At 47.9% G+C, this 26,708-nt stretch overlaps 3 protein-coding genes across 4 annotated transcripts in view; all 3 read right to left on the bottom strand.

Moving 5' to 3' along the window:
* Positions 1-296: 296 nt before the first annotated feature.
* rps19 (ribosomal protein S19) lies at positions 297-3,293 on the bottom strand. Its single transcript, XM_066719338.1, has 6 exons — positions 3,187-3,293; positions 1,743-1,813; positions 1,534-1,634; positions 860-1,043; positions 668-722; positions 297-356 (listed from the first exon to the last, which is right to left on the bottom strand). Exons 2-6 carry the CDS (start codon positions 1,811-1,813, stop codon positions 330-332), a joined length of 438 nt encoding a protein of 145 aa, XP_066575435.1. The 5' UTR covers positions 3,187-3,293; the 3' UTR covers positions 297-329.
* A 1,534-nt stretch (positions 3,294-4,827) lies between these two features.
* LOC136764068 (uncharacterized) lies at positions 4,828-7,347 on the bottom strand. The gene is made up of 4 exons (XM_066717896.1): positions 7,334-7,347; positions 7,050-7,114; positions 6,161-6,470; positions 4,828-5,881 (listed from the first exon to the last, which is right to left on the bottom strand). Exons 1-4 carry the CDS (start codon positions 7,345-7,347, stop codon positions 4,828-4,830), a joined length of 1,443 nt encoding a protein of 480 aa, XP_066573993.1.
* A 39-nt stretch (positions 7,348-7,386) lies between these two features.
* cadm4 (cell adhesion molecule 4) overlaps positions 7,387-26,708 on the bottom strand; it is a 37,814-nt gene continuing 18,492 nt past the window's right edge. Inside the window, exons 2-10 of one of the 2 annotated variants that reach the window (XM_066719336.1) lie at positions 14,505-14,651; positions 13,618-13,770; positions 13,395-13,529; positions 13,132-13,293; positions 12,728-12,818; positions 11,985-12,157; positions 9,884-9,916; positions 9,491-9,619; positions 7,387-9,377 (exon numbers count right to left, since the gene is read on the bottom strand). In XM_066719336.1, the coding sequence (XP_066575433.1) occupies positions 9,268-9,377; positions 9,491-9,619; positions 9,884-9,916; positions 11,985-12,157; positions 12,728-12,818; positions 13,132-13,293; positions 13,395-13,529; positions 13,618-13,770; positions 14,505-14,651 (1,133 nt within the window). In that variant the 3' untranslated portion in view covers positions 7,387-9,267. The remainder of the gene's footprint in view (positions 9,378-9,490; positions 9,620-9,883; positions 9,917-11,984; positions 12,158-12,727; positions 12,819-13,131; positions 13,294-13,394; positions 13,530-13,617; positions 13,771-14,504; positions 14,652-26,708) is intronic. The other variant, XM_066719337.1, reaches the window with a different exon arrangement.

Below are 26,708 nucleotides of genomic sequence, written 5' to 3'. Positions count from 1 at the left end.
AAACCACACCGTTCTCCCCCTCTACCCTGTACACACACTCTAGTGTCAGCTATTGTACTAGAACCCCCACCATGGCTACAGCTGCCAGTGACGAGTGCTCTGCCCTAAGGTGACCTGTGGCAACTCCTGCGGCCTGGGCTGGGCCGGGCTGCCTGCAAGGTGTCCGAGACACACATTAAAGACAGCAGGGGCAGAAAACAATGGAGACGCAGCTAGATTTCCCCTGCGTGGGGACCCCGCCAGTCGGCTTGGGAAGAAACAACGAAGATCATAATAAAATTGTCAGGGATGCGGTGTGACCAAAAAAAGACTTTATTAATTGTACAATGTTAATGTTTCTTGCTTGCAGCTGCCACCTGGAAAGAGAGAACAGAGGAGTCAGAGCCAGTATGTAGCAGCATGCAGCTGCAGCGTCAAGAGCGACTGTCTGCTCTAGGGTTGGTGTCTCAGTCACTGCTCATTACACTGCTTTATCAGGGCTATCTGATCAGCTGCTGGGTGAGCAGGTGTGAAAGAGAGGGCAAGAGTGGGGGGCTTATAGAGCAGTGGGAGGACAGACACGCACAGGGACACAGACACGGCAACCAACAGTCAGCCACTTGACAGACAAAGCTACAGTTAGACTGACACATGCACAGAGAAAAAAAAAACTGACACATGGACTCACCTGGCCAGCAATTCTGTCCAAGTCCCTCTGGCCCTGAGGAGTCAGTCTGCGGCCCCTGAGAGAGAGAGAGAGAGAGAGAGAGTGAGAGTGTGTTAATATACAAACACTCACTGGACACTAACTGCCCACTGACAGACTGGGAGAGACCCTGCTTCCTCGCCCTGCCCTTCCATCCACCCCAGCCTCGCTCACCCATTGGGGTCTTTCTCCACCATCTTGAGCCCCTCCAGCCCCTGCAGCACCCTGCGCGCCACGTTCTTGGAGCCCTTGCTGAAGTGAGAAGGACACACGCCATTGCGCTGACGCCCCCCGTAGATCTTGGTCATGGAGCCCACGCCTGCACCGCCCCGGAGGTACAGGTGACGCGCCGTTGAGGCTGGGGAGGGAGAGAGGGGTTAATATAATCAAACTGACGGGACACTACAGTAAAACTGGCTGGACACCACAGTAGCATTTTCAGTTCTTTGCTGGGAGCAGCACTGCAAGATCTGCTATAGGACAAACAGAAAATTAGTTTGGTTTGTATTTTGTAAGTCACCCTGGATAAAGGTGTCTGCTAAGAAATAAATTAGGTATGGGAGGCCTTATCCTTGCGGTTTTGGAAAAAGGCTTAATTTGCATTTCAGCATCCAGTTGCTCCACACTGCATTAGTAAATGTTTTACCTTCTACCACATCTCTTCTGACAGCCATTAACATCAAATCGAATATGACATCGAACACAGATATCGAATATCGATCATGGTAGCCAAATGCTGTATCGCAGAACACTACAGTAACACTGACTGGACACTATAGTACAGTAGGACAAATGTACAGACATGCACACCATCTAGTGCACTACAATACACACACACGGACACTCACCGGCTCTGGTGTAGAACCAGTTCTCATCACAGGGTGCCAGCTCCTTGTGCTTGGCCAGCTTGACTGTGTCCACCCAATCAGGCACCTTCAGCTTGCCCGACCTGGGAGGGGGAGAGCGCACATTTCATCCATAAGTGAAAGACGGGACAGAGAACTAGAGCTGGGGAGTTTCTTACAGAGAGACCGAGAAAAATAGTAGTTTATCTTACTTCTTGAGGAAGGCAGACAGTGCCCGGACAAATTCCTGCTGATTCACGTCTTTTACTGTGACACCAGGCATCTGACAGGAGGAGAAAGATAAGGCATTAGTTACAATTGATGCATTGTCCTGTACCACTGCTGCTTCACTGTACAGAAAGTAAAAAACAGCAGAGAAACATGATTTTAGCAGTCTAGCCGTCCTTAAGGTTTACATCATTTATCTATAACCCTATAGTTGTCAACCAGGACAAAAAACTGAAACAAATTAATTTTGAAATGACGCTTTTACCCGTATAGAAGTCGCCTGCTAAATGTGCAGATAATCAATCCTGTTGACTACGCGCTATCGCCGCGCTGCTGCAGAACAATGTGCGGTAACCGGACTGTAAACTAGCATTCATTTGCAGATTGTTACATATCCACACTACAATTATGACATTAAAAAAAAATAAGGTACTGATTTGTATATCATCCCCGTGATTGTAAATCAGGCGCAGTAGGTGAAAACGTACCAATTACCATTACATTAGGTGCATCTGCCGCCTCTTACACAGGGCGATTCAACACTGGTCATACAATACACAATTTTCGACAAACTAAAATCGACCAAAATAGAGTTCATTCCTCTATAAAAGGCCCATCTTAAATAAAACCCAAGCACAAAATACGGTGCATTATATAATCGATCAAGTGTACGCAGATACGATCATGGTTTAACTGGATAAAGATCGTTTTCCCTAAAATTTCCCTACATCAATATTTAGAAAATACAATCAGATCACCCTTAGCCTTTAGTTATTAATAGACAGCAGTCTAAGGCAGTGTATAGACTTGTGTGGGGACACATGTTCGAGTTAGCATATATGATGGCAACCAACGATACCAGCACGCATTTGTCCCTACACAAGACCATTACAGCACCCTACACTGGGCTACGGACAAATTAAGCAGGACATCAAGACGACACTGTACATTTAATAGCCGTGATCGGCTCTGCGATTGTGTACCGCTGACGGCTTGACTGCAATGCGGCCCCTGCGCCTCTTAGAAGCGTAGACCAGACCTGAACTGTCCGGGCCCCTGCATTAGAAAAGTAATTTTCAATACAATAGACGCCTGTAAACAAAGATCGGGAATGTACAAAACTCAAATAGAGGCATATGGGGGGCAAATATAGAGCCACCAACACAGACTCTCTCAGCACGTTGTAACTCCGCTACTGGCCGATCTCTGGCTACATGGGGGCGGCCATTGTGGAAAACCATGAGCTATCAACACTTAAGCAGAAATATGTGTTGGTTTTGAGCTTCTCCGCCGGTTAAGACGCCATTTCCGCAAAGTCTGGGGTCGATCTGGTTTAATAATGTTATTGTGTCATTTCGGGGTTTATAAGTGTGAATTTTAACGTGTTTCTAAGTGTATTCCGATCGGCAGCAATACTCCGGGACTCACCTTTCACTGTCGGTGGCGGATGCGAAAAGAAAGAGACAGGGTTTCCAGCCCGCGTACAAAAGGGCGTCTTCCCGCAATGCAATGCGAGAGGGAGAGAAGAGGGAGTTGAGCGTGAGGGGCGGAAGTGATTTGTCGCTGAGGGGCGGAAGTTTGATGTATGGGTTCATGGCGAGGCTCGCAGGGCGGAAGATGAGGATTGAGGGGCAAACAAAGACTAACACAGAGTTAAAGCGACAAACAACTGAAATTACTGAAATATTTATACAATCTATTTCAGACAAGCTTTCTCTTTTATGTTTGTCTCTCATCTGTGTATTCCTTTCTTTCTTAGCTGCTTCTTCTTTTTCCCATTCCTCTCCTTCCCCCCTATTTCCCCCCCTTCCTCACTCCTGCTCTTTCCCTCTCTCTATCTCTCTCTCTCATTCTCTCCATTATTCCCCCTATCTCTCCCACTGGCTCTATAATTTCCTCTGGCAGTAAATCTTTATTGATTCAGCTGTGAGTGCCTCCTGTCACAGATCCATATAGATCAATAGAGCACCTGTCTACAGCCTATACACTCACACACACTCACACACTCACACTAGAGTTGCTACTCGGGTCTGTATTTTAACGGAGTATCCCTTATTTATATGTACTTTATATTTATATGATCCCCTGTCCTTTGGAAGATGTCTGTTAAATCTAACTATTGTAATCTGTTGGATTAAAAAATGTGTTTTATCAGTGTGTGGTTTGATAACCGGTGTATGTGTGGGGGGTTGTTGAGAGTAAATTGCACACTGGAACAAATCCAACATCCCCCCAGGTGACAATTCATCAGCCTCCCTCTCCCCGCTATTTTTGTATGTCAAATGTGGCAACCCTAACTCACACGTTGACACACTCACACACATAAACACACACACACACAGGCCCTACTTAATGCAGGGGCTTACAGGAGGCTGCAAAGGGGCTCATGTGGCTTGGGGAGGAGGCCCGGACTACCCCTGGACCTCACTTTGTTAGCATACACCCCCAACCCCCCCCCCTTCGGACTTCACCTTGACCCCCTCCCGGACCTCACTTCGTCTACCCCCCCCACACACACACACACACTCTCTCATCTTTATATATTTACACTGCAAACTCACAAAAACTCACATAAAATCAGAAGTTTGCTCCTCAAGCCAGTTTTATTGTCACTACAGTCGCACACAAATACATTTTCACAAACACCTTGAATTGCTGTCACACAGAGAGAGCCATGGGAAGAGGGGAGTAGAGAGAGGGGAGTAGAGGGAGGGTTTAGGAAAAAAATTGCTCATGAGAAAAGCTTCAAATTAATCTGAGCCTTTGGAAACAGTGAGTCCCGAGGGGGCAGCCCTGATCTGACAGCACTGTGTCTGATGGGGAGGGCAGCTGGGGGGCATTCAAGCCATTCTGAGCACCAGCTTAACTAGGATTACATTATACAGAGGGCCAGGCATTAGGAAAAGCTTAATAGTGGCACAATTATTAAAGTTAAAATATTAATAACTCAATATTGGCAAAATGATGAAAAAATAAACATTAAAAACTTGTTAATATTGTCAACCTTCTTGGGGTCTGTGACCCTCACTGTCAACCCATCTGGTCCACACAGCTCTCTACAGGGGGGTCTCAGGCTTGGGGGTATACTCTTCCCTTCCCACGTTGTGGGGTGCAGAGACGGCAGGCAGAGATAAAGGAGAGGAGAGCCACCGCCAGTCTCTTACTCCTGGAGGGGCCGCGGGGCAGGTCCGGGGGCGTGGCGGGGGGCCGGGGGGGTGCGTACAGGAGCTGGGGGACCAGAACGAACAGGTGGGAGAGGAAGGTGGCGAGCAGGGGGGCCCAGAGGGGCTGGGTGAGGGAGGGGGCGAGCGTGTACAGGGCCTGGGAGAGGTGGAGTGGCAGGCGCAGGAGGAGGAAGAGGCCGAGGGTCAGGGCCAGGGCGCGGGAGCCGGGGGCGGAGCCGGGCTGGGGTTCCCACGGTGACCGGGGAGTGGGAGAGGCTCTGGGTTTGGGTTCCCATGGCGACCGGGAAAGTGCTTTCAGTTGGGATTCGCACAGGCCTGGCGACTCTGGGGACTGGGGCTGGAGTGGGACTGGACCTCCTCCTCCTCCTACATTCCCTCCCTCTCCTCCTCCTCCTCCCTTTCTCCCTCTCCCGTCATCTACCCCTATCTTTGCCTTCCCTCCTCTTCCTCTACCCCTGTAGAGCAGTGTGTGGCAGTAGAGTATCACCATGACCAGCAGGGGGAGCCCTCCACCAACCAGCGCTCCCCCATACAGCAGAAACTTGTGGCCCAGCACAACCTCCGCTGCGCAGATGCCCATGTGACCCCTGTGCAGGTCTGCGTAGCTGGAGTTCCGGTGACCCTGGAAGTATATCTTGGACAGGAAGCCGCCATAGGGCAGATACTGGCCAATCACAGTCCTCTCCTGGGGCAGGTGAGCAGGAGGAAGGACAGAGGGCGGGAGTGAAGGGGTCCAGTTGCCCACCGCACCCCCAACCCCGGGACGACTGCCGGTCCCGCCAAGCCCCAGCCCGTCCAGACCCCCCGACCAGCCACCGTCACCACCTGGCTCCTTTCCCAGTCGGCCCATTAGAGGAGTGAACCCCAGCAGCACTGAGAAAACCCAGCACACGAACACACAATATAGAGCGCGCCTGCGGGACCCCAGCACTGAGCACCTGAGAAAGAGAGAAAGAGAGAGGGGAAGAGTCACAGAATGTAAAAAACACACACAGACCCCTATACACACACATACACCCCTATATACACACAACACCACACACACACCACTACACACACATACCCCAATAGACACACACCCTGATACACACACACACACTTCTACACACACACCACTACACACATTCCCCTATACACACACAACCTTGCACACACACACACCACTAGAGACACACCCCCTATACACATACACTCTTAACACCCCCCCCGACACTCACAGTGTGGTGGTGCGCAGGTGCCTCTCCAGCAGGCAGAGCAGCAGCATGGCCGTGTGGAACTGCATCAGGGCCATGACGCAGCACAGCTCGAGCAGGCAGCTGTACAGGCACTCCCGCTGCTCCCCCCCAAGGCCCAGGGACAGGGGCACCCCCACCCCGCCCACCAGTGCCCCTGCCCCCCCCAGGCACAGCCACAGCGCCTCTGGGACCGCCCCGCCTGCTGCCCGCTCCCTCTCGCACTCTCTGCCCCTCTGCTTCCACCTGCTCCTGTGCCCCCCCCAGGCCCAAGAGCACAGCCCCCCCCCACACACTGCCAGGATCAGCAGGCAGAGGACACTCTCACAGACAAGGTACAGGAGATGGTGGGGCATCTCTCTCTCACTCTCTCTCTGTGGAGGGGTGGCGAGAGAGGGCAGGGTAGTAGTGGAGGAGAGGGGGAAAGGGAGAGAAAAAGGGGTTAAACACTGACACACTGACTGACTTACACACTGTCTGACTGAGACACTGATACACACTGACTGACTGACAACTCTGACTGACTGATACACTGACTGGACAATACAGTAATAAAGGAGGGAGATTGAAAAGGAGAGAGATAGAGAAACAGAAGAAAAGGAGGAGAGAAGGAGGAGGAGAAGGGTCCGTATACTACCTGCTCTGAGGGTGAGGAATCAGCGTCTGTCTGTCTGTCCTTGTGTGTCTCTCTGTGTCAGTGTTTGCCAGTCAATCTGTTTTCTCTCCCTCTCTCTTGCCAGCCTAGAGCCAGGGGCAATAAAAAGTCAGTCTCCCCTCCCTTTTCCCTCTCACAACAGTCGATCCAGTCGATTGTCCCAGTCAGGGTGGGCGGGGCACCAGAGCCGAGAGCCTGCGGCCGGGTGGATATTGATACAGATGCTGGTATTGATCCAGGTATTGACTGGAGCATGGGCAAGTAGTGTGCTGGAAACAGTGCCTCTGAGACAGAGAGAGACACAGAGGAACAGAGATACACAGATACAGACAGAGATAAAGACACACACAGAGCAAGACAGAGACACACACACTTGTACCAAACTCTATTGTGACAATGCAACTGGTCCTGTAAGGAGAAAAAGACGAGGTATTGCTCCCAAAGTGCCCTAGGTCTCCATGGTGACGATGCCCCACCCACCCCCTCCTCACTCACTCACTCGCCTTCCAGTCTCCATGGCGACGCGGGCCTGCGCAGTAAATGACAGCAGACACTGCTTGTTTATCGTTTTTATTGTGATTGGTTGTCATTTGTTTTTTTCACCCTATAAAGAAGAGTTAGCTAAAACAACAACATGAACACAGAGAGACATGGAGACACACGGGGACAGAGACACACGCGCTCACACAGACACAGGAGGGGAGACCTACAGACACAATCAGAAGGAGAGAGAGAGATAGAGACACACATACAGAGATAGACAGACCCCCCTCACCCACACACAGACATACAGACACACATAGAGACAGAGAGAGGGACAGACACAAACACAGAGAGAGAGAGTCATACACACACATACACACGCATAGACACACACAGAGGGGGTGACACACACACTGTCAGACACACACACACAGGGACAGACAGACACTCAAAGAAACTTTTTACAGAATAATAAAAAAATGAGACATGAAAAACCGAACAAGTATTAACAATAACAATGATAGTAATCATAACAGTAACAAGAATAATAACAATAATGATAATAACAATAATAATAATAATAATAATAACAACAACAACAAGAATATTAACAAGAACTGTAATCTTTTGAAAATAATGATAATAATAATAATAATAATAAAAAAAAGGTTACAATCAGAATGAAATGGTGTTTATGCGCACATACACAGATCTGCGTTTTTAATCTTTATTTTAATTCTAGTCTAACGATGATCCTAGCGCTGTTAGGAGTTTAAAAGATCATTTTAATACAAAGAGTTACATTTTCGAGATATGTGTATATACTGTGAATCTCAACATTTCTGTCGTCTTCTGCGGCCGGCTGCACACATTTAATGCGAAACTTTGAGTCTCGTTTTTTTTTTCTTTCTCTCCTGTGTCGTTCATCTTGTATGTCTCAACAGACCTGGCGGGAAGGAGCTGTAAGGAGTTGCGTATTCGTTCGTTTACGTCATTCGCATCTTTTTTTTAAATTGTATATTGTTTTTGTCGTTCTTCCAGTCTGGCATTCCCGTAGCCCGTACTTCCCATGTGCGAGAGAGAAAGACTGAGAGAGAGACTTTGTCATTGCCAATATAGCTTTCTTGAATCGACTTGAATTGGATTAAATTGAGAGGGATAGGGAGAGAGAGAGGGAGAGAGGGAGAGAGAGAGAGGAGGTGACAGAGTCTGTTAGTCATTAACAGACACAACAGGACAAGGGACAGAGAGAGAGAGAGAGAGAGAGAGAGAGGAAGGGAGGACACTCTTTCTCTATCTCTTTATCAATTAAATTCCAATTTGCTTTAATCTCTCTGTCACCTAAACCCCAACCCCTCCCTTCCTCTCTCTCTTCATCCCTTCCTTCTCTCTGCCTCTCTCTCTCTGAGTGAAGTTTTAAGTGCCTGAGTATACATTTTTTGTTTCCTTCTCCCCATCAATCCCCCCTCCCACTCTCTTCCCATCCCTCTTATCTAAATATAATTTCTGATTTGGTTGTGAATTCCTTCTCTCTCCCCCTTCTGCTCCCTCTCTCTCTCTCTCACTCTCCATATCTCTCTTATTCTGTCTCTCCCTTCCAGCACCTCAATCTCTCTCCCTTTCTCTATCTCTCTCTCCAACTCACTCTCGCTCCCGAAAGTTATTACTGATATGGTTGAACCTTACATCTCTTCCTCTCTCCACCCTCTCCCCATCTCTCTCTTCACCTCCTTCCCTCTCTCTCTCTCTCTGTCTCTTTCTCTCCCTCTCTCTCAGTGTTGGAGTTGCTGTGATTGTTATCAGTCTCTTCGGTCGGTCAGTCAGTCGGTGTGTTGGTCTGGTTGTTGGCTTGGCTTCAGCTCGCAGTAGCAGGTTGCAGTTCTGGAGGTCTACCACAAGGGGACGAGGGAGAGAGAGAGAGGAAGGGGGCTGCCAGGGGAGCGAGCTGGTGGCGCTACAGCAGGTACTCCTTCTTGCCCTCGCGACCTTCGCCCCCGTTCAGAAAGGCCTCCTGCACCTCTCCGTGCTCGTCCAGCCCGCTGGCCTCATGAGTCAGATAGGAGCCTGAGAAGGAGAGGGAAGGAGAGACTGACTGACACACTGACTGACTGACTGACACACTGACTGACTGACTGACACACTGACTGATTAACTGACACACTGAGTCTCTCTCTCACCTTTCTGTCGGACGGAACACCAGATGGTGACGATGAGGACACACACCACCGAGAAGACCAGCAGCGCCAGCACTCCTCCCACCACCGCATAGGGCACTGCACTGTGGGCCTCCACCACCGCCCCCGGGTCTGAGAGCAGAGGAGAAAAGAGGTTAATGAGGGGTTAAGAAAATACAGACTCACAGGCTGACTCAATAATACTCTGAACCTAAGAGATTGAGAGAGACACCCAGACACCAAGACAGACCGAGAGTAATGCAGTAAGACACACAGACAAAGAGAGAGATGGAGAGAGAGAGAGGGAGGGAGAGGGAGGTCGAGAGATGGAGAGAGAGCGAGGAGCGGGGGCTTGATGAGAGAGGGGTGTGAGAGTGTTGTGGGGGGGGTCGGTACCTTGGTCCAGGCCGGGGAGGAGGAAGGAAAAATCTGTGGAATGGGAACACAGCAAGGTGGGGGGCTTACATAATGATGCACTGATGCAATGACACACTGACAGAATGACGCACTGATAAACCCAAACAGTGACATCCTGACACACTGGCACAGTGACACAGAGACATGGAGACAGTGAGTGGGGTGAGACAGGTTGATGGACAGACAGAGAACAGCAAAGAGAAATATATATATGCATTAATTACACGGTCCAATGATGGAAATATTGGACCAAGGAACTAATTGGTGCCCTAATTCCAGATGCTGGGTGTTGTGTGACCTGTTTGTCACACTGCCGTCCAACAGGGGGCAGCAGTGCACTGTCACACTGCTTCACTGTCACCCACTGGCCTAGCAAACACCATTCAATCACGGAAACCCTGTTATTAGACTGCAGTCTTTTGCAGAATGGAGATGATCTTTATTATTCAGTTGTGACAATCAACTCCTCCCCCAAGTTGCATGCAACATTAACGAGACTTTCATCAGCGATTCTACTTGATACCTAGTAGGCTGCTTATCCTTTTCTCTTTTAACCAATATGATAAAAATCCCCAAACTGCCATTGAAAAAAATAGCTTTAATGTTCAAAACCAATTATGACATCACATGGCCGGTAGCCAATCAGCAGTAATCAAACGTTACACAGCCAATCAGCAGTGAGGATTTGCAGCGGTTGGAGCGGTTTCAAACAAAGTAAGGGTCATTTAAAGAACCTCTGTTGCTCCCTGTAACACTGATCATACTTTATACTTAATTTCACATTTATTATCATTCTATTACAGTATAATAATAATAATAATAATAATAATTATAATAATAATTATTATTATTATTCATATTAGTATTAATATTATTATTATTATTAATATTATTATTAATAATTTTGCATGAATTAAATTCCTACTGTCCACAGTCAAGAGACGAGACTTGGTGTAATAATAATAATAATAATAATAATAATAATAATAATAATAGCAGCAGTAGAAGTAGTAGTAGTAGTAGCAGTAGCATAGGAACAGTAGTAGTAGTAGTAGCAGTAGCATAGGAGCAGTAGTAGTAGTAGCAGTAGCATAGGAGCAGTAGTAGTAGTAGTAGTAGTAGTAGCTGCAGTAGCAGTAGCAGTAGTAGCATTAGAAGTTGTGTCACAAGGTTATTATTGCTTTTGACTTTAGTTAATAGATTTTATTTTGACTCCAGATATGATTATGCCCATGGCAGTAAACTCAGTCACCTGCACCCTGTCATTCCCACTGGGAGGTCGGACACATGTACTCCAGGCCAACGCCCGGGCTGGCACTGGCTGTCTGCTCTGCGTTTACATTGGCCATACACTTGTGTCAGTCAGTGACCCCACAGTAGTGTACCAGTACCAGTACCACTCATAGCTGCAGTAGTGGCAGTTGTAGTGGCAGTAACAGTTACTGCAGTAGTATGAGCAATTGTAACAGTTGCAGTAATAATTGTAGTTGTATCAGTAGTAGTAGCAGTATTAGTTTACTGTAGTAATGTAGTAGTAGCAACAGCAACGGTAGTTATAACAGCAGTAGTACTGTAGTAACAGCAGCTATAACAGCAGGATAGGTTGCAGCAGCCATAGTAGCAGTGAAGTCATTGTTAGTAATTAAATGACACAGGAAATTGCTTTAACGATGTTGATCTAAATTATTTTAAACACCTTATAAAACTCTCACTCCCTCCCTCCCACTCTCTCTCTCTCTCTCTCTCTCTCTCTCTCTCTCTCTCTCTCTCTCTCTCTGTAGATACACACCATTAATTTGCAGATGGAGTTTCATTTATTTCTCTCTCTCTCCCTCTCCCTCTCCCTCGTTATACCTGTCTTTCTTCCCATCTATTTTCCAAATTAGCGTTACAGCTCGTTAATGCTGCAGGATAGCAGGGTTACACTCCTCTCCCTTGCTACCTCCCTCTGCTGGTGCTGATCTGTTTATCTTCTCTCTCTCCTGCTCCCCTGCTCTCCATGTCTTTCTTCCACTCCCCTTGCCCCCACTCTCTCTCCCTCCCTGTCTTCTCTGACCTCCCACCCTCTGCCCTCTCTCACCATACACCACCAGTGTGTATATGTCTGCCGCGCGACCATACTGGTTGCTGGCCTGGCAGAGGTAGGAGCCATTGTGAGCAGCACTAAGGCGTGGCACCCAGAGCACTGTCCCCTTGGTCTCTGCCCTCTCTGGCAGGGAGTCGTTCACCCGTGACCACTCCACACTGTGCGGCCTGAGAGAGAGAGAAGGGGAGAGGGAAAGGTGGAGGGAAAGGTGGAAGGAGAGGGAGAAGGGGAGAGAAGGAGGGAGGGGGGGAGAATAATAGAGAGAGAGAGAGAGAGAGAGAGAGATGTGGTTATTATATTGTAGCATGTAGAAAGAAGAGAGAGAAAAAGGGAGATGGGAAAGGAAGAGGATAGCAGAGACGGAGAGACAGACACAGAGGTGCATTGATACACAGAGACACAGAGACATACAGAGACACACAGAGACACACAGAGATACAAAGAGACACAAAGAGACAAAGTCACAGAGACACAGAGAAATACACAGACACTAAGACACTCAGAGACACAGAAAGACACAGAGAGACAGAGAGACACACACAAACACACAAAAACACCAAGACACAGAGCCACAGACATCCACAGAGACCCAAAGAGACACACAGAGACCCAAAGAGACACACAGAGCCACACAGGGAGACACTAACAGAGTCAGAGAGTCAGAGAGTCAGATGCAGACAGGAGGAGACAGAGGCGGATAGGCAGACAGGCAGACAGGCGGAGGGGGGGGGACTCACAGGGGGTTGCCGGTGACTGAGCAAGTCAGGGAGAGGGGGTCGCCCTCGCGCAGGACTCCCGGTGGGGGAATGATCCGCACCGTGGGTGAGACTTGGGGGGGCAGAGAGAGAGAAAGAGAGAGAGAGGGAGAGAGGGAGGGAGACCCAGAGATCAACACAAGCACTGACACACAGAGAAACAGCCACACAGCAAACAACTCAGTGCAGTACAGTACAGTGTAGTGCAGTACAGTGTATTACAGGGCAGTGCAGTGTATTACAGTACAGTGTATTATAATGAGTTCAGTGTATTACAGGGCAGTACAGTGTATTACAATGCAGTACAGTGTACTACAGTACAGTGGAGTACAGTCTCAATATTAGTGCTGTAGTGTCAGTGTAGTAGAGCAGTAGTAGTTACTCACAGTGTACGTCCAGACTGTAGTGGGCAACCCTGCGTTGTGAACCCAGGCTTGGATGCGAGGCCTCACAGGTCAGGGCTGCCTTGTGGTCCCGTCGGGACACAATGAAACGGACTGTTGACGATACACTGACCGTCTGACCACTGTCCTGCTGACTGGAAACTCCTGCAGAGAGAGAGAGGTAATACAGTCAGTCAGTCAGTGTGTCAGTCAGTCAGTATGTCAGTCAGTGACAGACAGACGGACAGGCAGACGGACAGGCAGACCTGGGATCTCCCGGCGGTCTCTGTACCAGTGCAGGGAGGCAGGGGGTTTGCTGCGGGGAGACAGGCAGGTGAGCTCCACCTCCCCCCCCTCCACTGCCTGCGACTGCACCAGCACCTGGGGCACCTCTGGGGGAACTGAGAGAGAGGGGGGGAATTAATTAATACAGAACAGACAGGGAGATGGAGACAGACAGGCGGCTTGGGTCTCTGTAGCACCCCCTACCCTGCACAGTGAGCGTGGCGACCTGGTGGTGTGTGTCATCGGTGTACAGCTGGCAGAAGTAGCCACCCTCGTCGGACACGCTGACGTTGTTCAGAGAGATTCGCACCAGGCGGGGCGAGAACAGAGTCATCTGGAAGCGCTCATCCTTAAGAGCTGAGGGGGAGAAGAGAGAGAGAGAGGGAGAGAGAGAGGGAGGAAGGAGAAGGAAAGAGAGGGAGGATAGTTAAGGCAGTGAGAGGGTGACAGAGGGAGGAAGAGAGAGAGGGAAGAAGGGAGAGGGAGGGAGGGAGAGGTTGACAGAGAGAGGGAGAGAGGGAGAGAGATAGAGAGGGAGGAAGGGAGAGGGGCAGGGAAAGAGAGAGAGGGAGGGGTTATTAACATGACACACTGACTGACTGCCTGACACAGAGACACTGACTGACTGATAGATTGACACTGACTAACTGACTGACTCAGTGACACTGCCTGATATAAACATAACAGACAGAAAGCAAATCCAGCTCAGCTCTGTGGTGTGTCTGTATTAATTTCCCTCCCTCTCTCACTCCCTCCTTCTGTCTCGAAACCCAAAGACCAAATCCATAACACACAATAGCCTCCCACACACTTCATTGAGGAACAAACATCATCCCAATCACAGCCTCTCTCACACACCCGCCCCCAAACCTCCGCTCGCTATCGACTAAACCCCCCCTGCGCTCGCTGTAATCCCCTCATGCCCTCTTAGCCGGAGCGTGAAGAACCTGCCTCTCCCTCTCCCTCTTCCTCTACCCCCCCCCCTCTCTCTCTCTCTGAATAATTATGTTTGTCTCCCTCTCCCCTCCTCTCTGTCTCTATTTCCCCCTCTCCCTCCCCTCTCTCCTTCCACATCCCTCTCTCTCTCCCACCTCTGGTCCCATTGAAGAACAATGTCTGTCTGCGGGGGTTCTGGATGACGACGATGGATCCATCGTAGTTGTGCAGTTTGCAGTTGATCTCCGCCGTGCCACCCTCCTTCACAGTCACATTCTCAGCCTGCACTGCCTGGCCGCACACTGCAGATGGGGGGGATACACAGTTAGTGACTGGACACTACAGTTCATTGTACATGTGTGTAATTGTGAGTGTGTTTCAGTGTGTGATTGTGGTTGAGTATGTGTGTGTGTGTGTGTGTGTGTGTGTGTGTGTGAGAGAGAGAGAGTATGGGTGTGCGAGTGTGGGAGTTTGAGTATGTGAGTGTGTGAGTGTGTGTATGTGTTTGAGTAGCCACTAACCATTGTCAGTACTACATTAGTAACACATTTGGAACAGCAACAACAGCATTATTATTATTATTATTATTATTATTATTATTATTATTATTATTATTATTATTATTATTATTATTTTTATTTCTTGGCAGACGCCCTTATCCAGACTACATTAGAGGTAGTAGCAGTAACAGTAGCTGTTGCAATAGTAGTAACAGTAGTTGTAGTAGTATAAACAGTTAGTAGCAGTAGTAATAATAACAGTAATAATAGTAAATGTATAAGCAGCAATATGAGTACAAACAGCAGTAGTCTCAGTCTTCATAGAAAAGTAAAACTTAAGAAACAATCAATATAGAAATAACGCGGACTGGCTGCGGTATTGCGGCTGGCCACATGACGGCAGTGTGGAGACACACGCGGAGCCCGTGCTTAGCCCAGCAGAGCAGTAACTACGAGTGCGAAGAGACCCGGATCGATATGTCAATCGATACATGAAAATCAAAATCAATCCGTCACTGCAAAGACGCATAAACAGCCGAGTCAGGCCAGCGGTGCGTGGTGGCAGCGTGGGGAAGTGTTGTTAAATGGCTATATAGACACAGACACAGACACACACACACACACACACACACACACACACACACACACACACACACACACACTCGTTGAGAAATGCAGAGACACTGACAGACACACACACACCCGCACTGACACACACACTCACACAGACACACTCACACTCACATTCACACTCACGTAATGTCCCTAATGAATGTTCTCATTACATGCTACTCAATTGTACTTGAACCTGTAGTTCCTCAGTGTATCAATGAGCTCTCCTCTTTCTCTAGCCCTCTGTTCTTTCCTCTCCTTCATGCTCATTCTCTCTCTCTCCCACATGTCCTCCCTCTTTCTGCTTGCTCCTCTTTTCCTTCCATCTCCCACTCCACCCTCCCGCTCCCTCTCTCTCTCCCTCCTTCTCTCTGGTACCCCTCCTGCTCCCTCTCTCTCTAAATGCGATTCGTTCTGCAGATCAACTTTTGCATGTCTTCTGTGATAACAGAGAGAGAGAGAGGAGAGGGAGAGGGAGAGAGACCAGAGAGTACAGGAGAGAGGGAGAGAGAGGGGGAGGCAGGGGAAGGTGGGAAAAGAATAGAAAGTCTCTCGGTCAACCTCTGCTCCACCTCTGCATCCCTCTCTCCCACTCCCTCTCTCTCTCGCCCTCCCATCCATCGCTCTCCCCCTCCCTTTCCCATCCTCCTTCTCCCTCCCTCTTACAATGTACCCCTCCATTGCCCATTTCCCTCTCCCATTCCCTTTCTCTTGCCCTCCCATCCCTCGCTCTCTCCCTCCCTTTCCCAACCTCCTTCTCCCTCCCTCCCTCCCTCCCACTTTCAATGTATCCCTCCATCACCCCTTTCCCTCTCTCTCTCGCTCCTGTAAGAAGAAAAGGATGAAAAGATACTCGATCTTTGGACTTACAGAGCAGGGCAGTGCAGAACAGAGCCAGGAGAGAGCAGGAGCGAGGGAGCAGGGGATGGGGGCAGCAAGGGAGAGGGAGAAGGAGCGAGGGAAAGAGAGCACACATTACCCTGTCTCTCTCAGTGTCTGTGTCCCTCTGTCTGTCTTTCTATATGTCTCGCTCTCTCTCGCTCTCTCTCACTCTCTCTCGCACTCTCCCAGTCCTCTACTCTCTCCCGTCTCTTCTGTAAAGTGCCCGGTGTCCAGTATGCAATGTCCAGTCTCTGGTGGTCAGTGTCCAGTCTCTGGTGCTCAGGGTCCAGTCTCTGGTGCACAGTTTCCAGTGTCCAGTGTGTTTGTGGGAATATTTTGCATTCCTGCAGCATGTGTGTCAGTGCGTTGGTCGATAGATACACAAAGCCTGCCTTTGACAACATGACAATAGGTACACAGCAGCCCTATAGTGAGAGAATGTGAGTTTGTGTGTGTGTGTGTGTATTGTAATGTATACACAAGCTTTAACAGACATTCCCTCACCCACTCATATATACATACAAACACTCTCAGACACACACACACACACACACACACACACACACACACACACACACAGAGACACACTGATAGACACGGACAGACACTCACAGATTGACAGATACACACACACACACAGATATTGTACAATTGTATTCATTATATTCTTCATAATGTGTCTGTAAACGCTTTGGGGGTAACACTTGTCATGCCAATAAAGCTCATTTTGAATTTGATTGAATCTGAATTTGAATTTGAGAGAAGGAGAGAGAGAGGAAGGGCAACTACTTCCTCCTTTACTGTGTCTGTCAGTGCTGTAGGATGCCAATAAAGCTTGTTTTTGAATTTGACTTGAATGTGAGATAGTACTGTACAGTACACAGTGTCACTGAGAGACACAGAGAGATAGAGAGAGAAAGAGAGAGAGGGAGAGGGAGAGGGAGGGATATAAGCAGTACAGTGCACAGTGTCAGTCACAGAGGGAGAAAGGGGCAGGGGGGTAGTTACATTAGAGAGCCAAGTGTCATTCCCAGCAGGTACTGAGTTTCTCTCTCTGTGTCCCACAGTGTGCCAACACCCACCCACTGTCTCTCTGACACACTACACTGAGAGGGAGAGAAAGAGAAAGAGAGAGAGAGTAACTGTTCTATTCATTCATGTATTATTAGTATCATAAGATAAAATTATGTATCAGTGTCTTTCTCCTCCTCTCCTATTCTTCCCATATAATGTCACTCCTCTGTTTGCTGTCTATGGGTGGTGTGATTATTCCTACTGTCTTTTGGTTTCCCTGCTGTATATTTATATATACACACACTTTTTTGATCCCTATGTTTACCAATATTTAGGGGTCCAAGCAATGAAGTGGCTGGACCACCTTTTGTAATTGTTGGGATTATTATTATTATTCTGCCACATATTTCAAATGGCCATAAAATGAAGACTACTGGACAAAAACCCACCAAACTTGAAAGTCATACGTCATATCGTTTGGTGCCAATATTGGATTAATGACAATTATTAGAAAATATTCAATCATCTACTTCTCCAAAACCACTAATGGGACAGATTTGAAACTTGGTGCATATGTTTATGTTATGACCTATATTCAGATTTGTTCAAGACAAGTCGATCTGTCACATGGGTTGGCAACCAAATTGGATTGGTCAAAAATATTCAATCATCTTCTCTGAAACCGATAGGCGGACTGAAGTGAAATTTTGCACACATGACCTTGGCTTGGTCCTCTATCAGATTTGTTAAAAGCAAGTTCATTCATTAAACAACATGTCTGCTACGACCAAATCAATGTATAATATCTTGTCCATAAATTTCAAATGACCATGAAATGAATACATCATAACAGAAACTCACCAAGATTGGTGTGTTGGTAGATACCTATAGCAGGTTGTCCCACAAGACAATTTGGAGGTCATGTGTCACATGGTGTGGTGCCAATATTGGATTAAGTGACAATTATAAGACAAAATTCAAACCTCTTCTCCTTCTAAACCGCTAATGGGACAGATGTGAAACTTGGTGCATGACACTTCATGTTATGAGCTATATTCAGATTTGTAAATGTAAATTCATAAAGATTTATAAAACTACTTTTACAAACTGTATCTAATCCAGTTACATCCTACCACACTGAATGTACAGCTGCTCTTGAGACAAAGCACATGCTCTATCAATCACAGACAATGCCACCACTTGTAGGGATTTCCATTACAAACCACATACTTTGAAACTCAACCATCATACCAAGCTTACAGGGGGATTCAATCACAGGAACTCAGACACATGCAGGTGTTGACATATACAAGATACAAGAACATCTCTTAGTCTTGCATTTCATGCCTTTACCCACTGCACCACTAGGGGGTTTGATATTGAAATTTGGATTTACAATAAGAGTACATTTATGAAGCGATACATGTTATACATGAATATGGACCTGAAAAAGAGAGGGAGCTGTACTACCAATACAAATTTAACATAGTAATCTTCACAAATATTGAAATAGTTAACAATTTTATATTGTCTATGTATTCACTGTAAGAATACAAAATAATTTAGTTAATGTAGTATATTGCAGGGTACAAAAAATATCTTGTAATATATATGAATAACATATAACACTCATATTATAAATGGTGACTCATATTCCAAACGATGAAGTTATGCTCTAATTACTCCCTTCTCACAGGCATAGGATAGTTTGGTGACACATTTACTAAGTTGTGTATGGCATAGATGTTAAGGTCACTGCACTGTAGCACAGGAGAGCCGGGTCCAAGTCCTGCCATGGCGAGAACCCAAAAGTGTGTATATGTTTGGCTGCTTATAACTTTATTAGTTTCAATATTCATGTAGTAACATTATCATATTGTAGCAGTTCTGAAGGCATATAACCAAAGTGTGGGGCATTTAGTGTTGTGGTTAGTTCACTGCACTGTGGTGCATGAGATGAGGGTTCAAATCTCATCATGGTAGAATCCCTAAAGTCTGTTAAATATACCATATCCTAACGCATATGCTTGGCCCCCTACATTGCTGCTTGCAGCTATATTTATTATGATGTAAACTGCTCTGGCAACACTGCTTACGATGGTCATGCCAATAAAGCACTGTTGAACTGAATTGAGAAAGAGAGAGACAGAAAAGTGTTTTCTCCTTTTCCCTACTTCTCACCTCCATAGCTCTCCTTTTCCCTACCCTCCCCCTCTCCTCTCTCCCTCCCTGCCTTTATTCCTGCCTCCCTCCCTCTCTCTCCCTCAAATCTCCAGACTCATCAGTTTCTCTGGGCAGCGCAGTGACTCAGTGTGGGAGAATGTTAACAAGCTTCTGACCAATTAACACCTAACAGAGATAACGACCTCGCAGTGACACCCCCGGGGGAGAGAGGGAGGAGAGGAGGAGAGGAGGAGAGGGAGGGGGGGAGACTGCCTAAACACCCCGCCCCCCGACTCTGAATTCAACTCCAGGTGCTTTATCGGTCTGCCATATACAATGTGTTGCCACAGTATGATCAACAGAAACAGAAATGATCAACAGAAACAGGAATGATAAGAACCTCTCTCTCTCTTTCTCATTCATTCTTTCACCCTCTCCTCTCCCTCCTCTTTCTCTCCCTTCTCTTCTTTGCCCACCCTGCTCTCTCCTCATCTCTCCTTTTCCCCTCTCCATCTGACTCTCCCTCTCCCCTAACCCAATATTAGAATCGTGACATTAGTGTTAACCTTAAAAACTGATCTTTGACCCCAGTCCTGACCCTCACCCTGACATCAAGCCCCTCTCTTTCTCTCCTCCTATGTCTTCTCCTCTCTACCCCCTTCAACACACATTTTCTCATGATCTCATTATCCACCAATTCTCATCCTTGCTCTCTCCCTCCATCCCTCTCTCACTTCATTCCTCTCTCTCTCTGCCTCACCTGTCTCTTTCCCTCCATCCCCTCTCTCTATCCCTGGCCTTCCCCTTCACACACCTCTCTCTCTCCCCTCACATCTCTACCACCAATCAACATCTGCCGTATCCTAGCAACAGCCAATGGTCTGCATGGCCAGGCTGACACTCCCCCCTCTATCACCTTTGGGCCAGTCAGGGGGTGTGTGTGTATGAGGAAGGAGAGGGGGGTCTCATGGGAAATACCATTGTGAGTGTAAATACAGGGGGCAAAGCAGAGGGAGAGATGGGGATTTGGGGGTGAAGAGGAAGAATGAAGGAAGGGAGAAGGGTTTGGTAGAGGTTAAATACACACTCACCACTCACACACACACTTACTCAGAGACAGAGGCACGCACGCGCACACACACGCGCACACACACACGCGCACACACACACTCGCGCACACACACGCGCGCACACACACCTCATCCCCCTCTCTCCCGGTGTGCAGTTGCTGCACTCTGTGTCCTTTCAGTGAACTCTATTGTCCCAACCTGTCACCGTCCCTGCGCACTGCACCTCACACACACTACCACAGGTGCCCAGCAGGAGAGAGGGGGAGGGAGGGAGGAGAGAGGGAAGGAGAGGGGGAGATAGAGGGAAGGAAAGGAGAGTGAGGGAGGGAAGGAGAGAGAGGGAGAGATTGAGGGAGGGAGGGTGAGAGGGAGAGAAGGAGGAGAGAGGGAGAGATTGAGGGAGGGAGGAGAGAGGGAGAGAGGGAGGGAGGGAGAGAAGCTGGTAGGGAGAGAGGCAGGGAGGGAGGGAGGGAGAGGGAGAGATTGAGGGAGATAGGGAGGAGAGAGTAGATATACAGGGAGGGAGGAAGGGAGGGGGGAAGATGGAGAGATAGAGGGAGGGAGGGAAAGAAGCAGGTAGGGAGAGAGAGGCAGGGAGGGAGGGAGAGGGAGAGATTGAGGAGGGAGGAGAGAGGGAGAGAGGGGGAGGGAGGGAGGAGAGAGGGGGAGATAGAGGGAGGAAAGGAGAGCGAGGGAGGGAAGGAGAGAGAGGGAGAGATTGAGGGAGGGAGGGTGAGAGGGAGCGAAGGAGGAGAGATGGAGAGATGGAGGGAGAGAAGCAGATAGGGAGAGGGAGGGAGAGGGAGAGATTGAGGGAGGGAGGAGAGAGGGAGAGAGGGAGGAAGGGAGAGATAGAGGGAAAGAGGGAGGGAGGAGAGAGTAGATATACAGAGAGGGAGGGAGATGCTTGCAATACAGTGCAGTATAGACCAGTACAGTCAGTATGCTGTAATACTGACCAGAACAGTACATTGCAATACTGACAATTACAGTACACAATATTAGACACAGAAGAACAGTACAGTTCTGTAACATACAGGCAAAATAAATACAGAGGAAGAGAGAGAAGGAGGGAGGTAGTGAGAGCTCAAAACACCTCTTCAGTCAGAGAGAACATCACAAGATAATGGAATAACGAATGAGCTGTCATCAACTCATCAGAGAGAGAGAGAGAGGAAAGGAGGGGGAGAGGGAGGGAGGAAGGGAGTGTGTGAGTATTTGAGTGTGCGTGTGAGTGTGTGTGTGTCTCTGTGAGTGAGTGAGTGTGTGCATCTGTGTGTGTATGGCTCTCTGTGTGTGAGTATGTATGATTGTGTGTGTTAATTAAAGCTCGTTACAGATGACTTAATGACTCTGTAATTACATTCCTCTCCTTTATTCTGAATTCCACACATTTCTGAAAAACACAGCACTGTCTTTCACTCTCTCTCTCCCCCCTCTCTTCCTGCCTTCTCTCTCTCTGGGCAGTGTTACACTACATAAACCTCTTTCTCTCGCTCTCTATCTCTCCCTTCTTTTCTCCCTCTCCATCCATCCACACCCTTGCTTGCTTTCCCTCTCTCTCTCTCTCTCTCTCTCTCTCTCTCTGGGCAGTGTAACACTACATAACCCCATTCTTTCTCCATCTCCCGCCCTCCCTCCCTTGCTCCTCTCCTTCTGTGTGATGTTACACTACATAACCCCATTCTTCCACTCCCTCTCCCCTTCTCTTTTTCTTTTTCTCTCTCTCTCTCTCTCTGTCCCCCTCTGTTGATCTGTGGAGAGATATGGTACAATGGTGCCTCTCTCTCCCCCCCTCCATCTCTGTGTGTGTGTTTGCGAGTCAGTGTGTGTGAGTGCATGAGTGAGTGTGTGTGTGTGATTGAGTGCGTGTGTGTGAGTGTCTGTGTGTGTGAGTCAGTCAGTGGTAATTGACAAAGAGTATCTGTACAGAATCTGACCTTTTCTATTCCTTTCTTAATTATGTCTCTGTGTTTGTGTCTGACTTGACCTTTCTCTTCTCTGTAATATCATTCTCTCTCCTTTCATTCTGTCCTTCTCTCTCTCTCTTTTCTCTTGATCTGGCAGGTTCTACAGTGATTCTACAATTCAACCAGAAACTAGAGAGAAAGGGACAGAAAGAGGGACAGAAAGAGAGAGAAAGGGAGGAGGGAGAGGGAGAGAGCTTTCAACAGACCCACAGATTGACTGGACACACCAGTACATTAATACGGCACTGAGAGAAATAGAGAGACAGAGAGAGGACTAAGGAGAAGGAGCAGAATAAGATGTAATTTTGAGGAGTATCCACATGGTGGCGATGTTGCAGTGTGGTGAACCAAGCAAACTGGTCTATAGTACAGTTTAGGGGCCCAGACTGGAGCAGCGCTGTGGGGACTATAGTATAGTTTAGGGGCCCAGACTGTTGCCAGCGCTGTGGGGACTATAGTATAGTATAGGGGCCCAGACTGGAGCCAGCGCTGTGGGGACTATAGTATAGTTTAGGGGCCCAGACTGGAGCCAGCGCTGTGGGCACTATAGTATAGTATAGGGGCCAGACTGGAGCCAGCGCTGTGGGGACTATAGTATAGTTTAGGGGCCCAGACTGTTGCCAGCGCTGTGGGGACTATAGTATAGTATAGGGGCCAGACTGGAGCCAGCGCTGTGGGGACTATAGTATAGTTTAGGGGCCCAGACTGGAGCCAGCGCTGTGGGGACTATAGTATAGTATAGTACAGTATAGGGCCCAGTCTCTTTTTCATTCCCTCTTTCTCTCCATCTCTCCTCTTGTCTTTACTGCTCTCTCTCTCTCTCTCTCTCTCTCTCTCTCTCCACCAGTGTGGCCTATAGAGGGACATTAAATCAGATTTTATTACTTTCATTAGTAAAAAAGGGAAAAGGCTAGCAATTAGAGAGAGGGAGAGAGTGAGAGAGGGAGAAAAGCACACGATCACCACTCTGTACCTCTATTTTCTCTCTTTCTTCCCCCCTCTCTCCCTCTCTATATTACTGGCTATTTGTTCAACACAGCAGATCTCCACTATACCTCCCTCTCTCTCTCTCTCTCTCTCTCTCTCTCTCTCTCTCTCTCTCTCTCTCTCTCTCTCTCTCCCTCTCCTCCTCCCTCCCTCCCTCCTCAGGAACAATTTGTAAATCTGTGCCCAGTATATTCTTCTCTCCATTACTGGGAATTTGTAGAATATATTGCTACACTAATACAACACTCCCTCTCTCTTCCCCTCCTCCCTCCTCCCTCCTCCCCCCTCCCTCGCTCAGAACAATTTGTTAAACACATACCCAAACATACTCTCTCTCTCTCCAAGAACAATATTTTAAGCACGTTCCTTTCCTCTCCCCTCCCCCCCTCGCTTTCCCAAAAAACAATTTACATATTATTTCTACACTCGTTTTTCTTCACTGCCTCCTTCATTGCTGTCTCCTGGTCTTCCTCTCCAACTCTATCCCTCCTTCCTTCCCTCCCTCTGCACCTTGCCTCCCTCTACCTCCATTTCACAATCCCTCCCTCTCTCCCTCTCCCTCCCTCCCTCCATCCATTCTCTCTCTCTTTCTCTCTCTCTCTCATTCATGCTGTGTCGTGCATCACTGCGGGTCACTATGGCAACATCACCCTGACAACCCCCCCTACTCCCCCCCTTCCCCTCCCCTCCTCCTTCTGTAATGGTGCTGTCAGCGTTCTGCTCATTTGCATCTCATTTGCATGTTGTCACGGAGACCCCAAGGATTTGACTTTGACAATCCAGAGCAGCAGAATCAACCAATACTGACTCCTCTCTCTCCTTCTCACTCTCTCTCTCTACCTCGCCAAAATTCTAATTTTTTTGTACCTGCCTTCTCTCTCTCTCTCTCTCTCTCTCGCTCTCTGCGCAGTGATATTGTACTGTAGTGTCCAGTCTGTCCATCAATTAATATTAACACCCCTCTCTCTGTTTAGTGTTAAAGTACTGTAGTCAGTCCCTTTGCCTCCCTCCATCCCTCTCTTTCTCTCATTCACTCCATCTTCCCCTCCCCCTCTCATTCTCTACGTCTATCTTTCAGAAAAATCCCCATGATATAGGGGTCCCCAGGGAGAGAGGGAGCGAGAAATAGAGAGACCCAGAGTGATCGAAAGCAACTGGGCAAATGAGCAGCCTAATTAAATAGAACTCATGGGGCTGGGGGAGAGAGAGGTAGAGGTAGAGGAAGAGAGAGAGAGGTAGAGGAAGAGAGAGAGAGGTTACTGATTAAAGTTCTACTGTGTTATTATTATTATTATTACTCCACAGAGAGTCACACAGCTGCCCATTAACACAGCTGGGTTTTCACACGTGCATTCTGGGTAGAGAGTGTGAGCTCAGTGGTACAACAGCAGCAGCAGAATCAGGGGGTTCAAACCCACAATCATCAGATTTCCAGCCTGAACACTACTGCACCGCTACTCCACCACTACTGCTCTACAGCTCTACTGCCAATGCACTTCTACCAGAGCACCACTGCTCCTACAACTCCACTATTACTTCAATTATGCCACTCTCACAGGGAAAGTAATAAAGTACAATTATGCCACTCCCACAGGGAAGTTCACTATTAATTCATAAGTGAATTAATAAATAATAAATAAATACTAAAGAAACAAATAATTGAAAAAATGTATCCATGAATCAATCAATCAATCAACCAATCAATGAAATCAATAATGGCAGTTTCATCTGCAGCTCTGGCACACACACAAAACACCCTGCACTGCACACACCTCAATGCACTGCAGTGCACATACCCAACACACCGCAATGCAATGCATTGCACACACACAACACACCACAATGCACTGCACTGCACACACCCTCTAGCAGAGGAGAGGAAAAGTGAAAGGAGGGTGTAGCAGAGGGATAGAATAGAGAGAGAGAGAGAGAGAGAGAGAGAGAGAGAGAGAGAGAGAGAGAGAGAGAGAGAGAGAGAGAGAGAGAGAGAGAGAGAGAGAGAGAGGGAGTTGTTTTGAAATCTCTAAAATTCCATTTAACCGGTTTGCCCAGACCTGGCGACTGGTGATGACACAGCAGATGCACACACCTGATTGGCTGAGGTCACACACAATTTAAACAATCTGCAATTTTAAATATTGATAGTAGATTACACACACACTAGCATACTCATCCACTCCCAAACTTGCAGACACACACAGACATGCATACACACGTAGACACGCACGCTAACACACTCTCGCAGACTCAGCAATAAACATACAAGGCAAACAAATCAGTACTTCGTTTCCCTCTCTCTTTCACTCCTGCTTTTCTCTTTGCTCTCCCACCCTCTCTCTACCTCCCTCTCATCTCCCACTTCCCTGTTTCCTTTTTCTAAGTTAATAAAGTATAAAAAGTCCCTTCCTCTTTCTCTCTCTCTCTTTCTCTCTGTCATGTTTGTAATGACACAGCTGCTACAGGAAAAGTGATACCCCACACTCCTCGCTCCTTGACCCCCCTATGACCCCCAAGTACAATATTTAAATACACATCTGCATTCTACATTCTGTTGCCATGGAGAGAAGCCCAGCTGGACACACAGAGACTGACAGAGACACACAGAGAGACACTCTGAGACAGACACAGAAAGAGAGACAGATACACCGATCAGCCATAACATTATGACCACTGACAGGTGAAGTGAATAACACTGATGATCTCGTTATCATGGCACCTGTCAGTGGGTGGGATATATTAGGCAGCAAGTGAACATTTTGTCCTCAAAGTTGATGTGTTAGAAGCAGGAAAAATGGGCAGCGTAAGGATCTGAGTGACTTCACAAGTGCCAAATTGTGATGGCTAGACGACTGGGTCAGAGCATCTCCAAAACTTCAGCTCTTGTGGGGTGTTCCCGGTCTGCAGTGGTCAGTACCTATCAAAAGTGATCCAAGGAAGGAAAAGCGGTGAACCGGCGACAGGGTCATGGGCAGCCAACGCTCATTGATGCACGTGGGGAGCAAAGGCTGGCCCGTGTGGTCCGATCCAACAGACAAGCTACTGTAGCTCAAATAGCTGAAAAATGTAATGCTGTTAATGCACAATAAGGTGTCAGAACACACAGTGCATCACAGTTTGTTGCGTATGGGGCTGCGTAGCCGCAGACCAGTCAGGGTGCCCAT

This window comes from Amia ocellicauda, chromosome 12, assembly GCF_036373705.1.
Source record: "Amia ocellicauda isolate fAmiCal2 chromosome 12, fAmiCal2.hap1, whole genome shotgun sequence".
Classification (NCBI taxonomy): Eukaryota; Metazoa; Chordata; class Actinopteri; order Amiiformes; family Amiidae; genus Amia; species Amia ocellicauda.
Note: the sequence above shows the minus strand (reverse complement) of the source record. Positions and strands in the feature narration are given on the sequence as shown.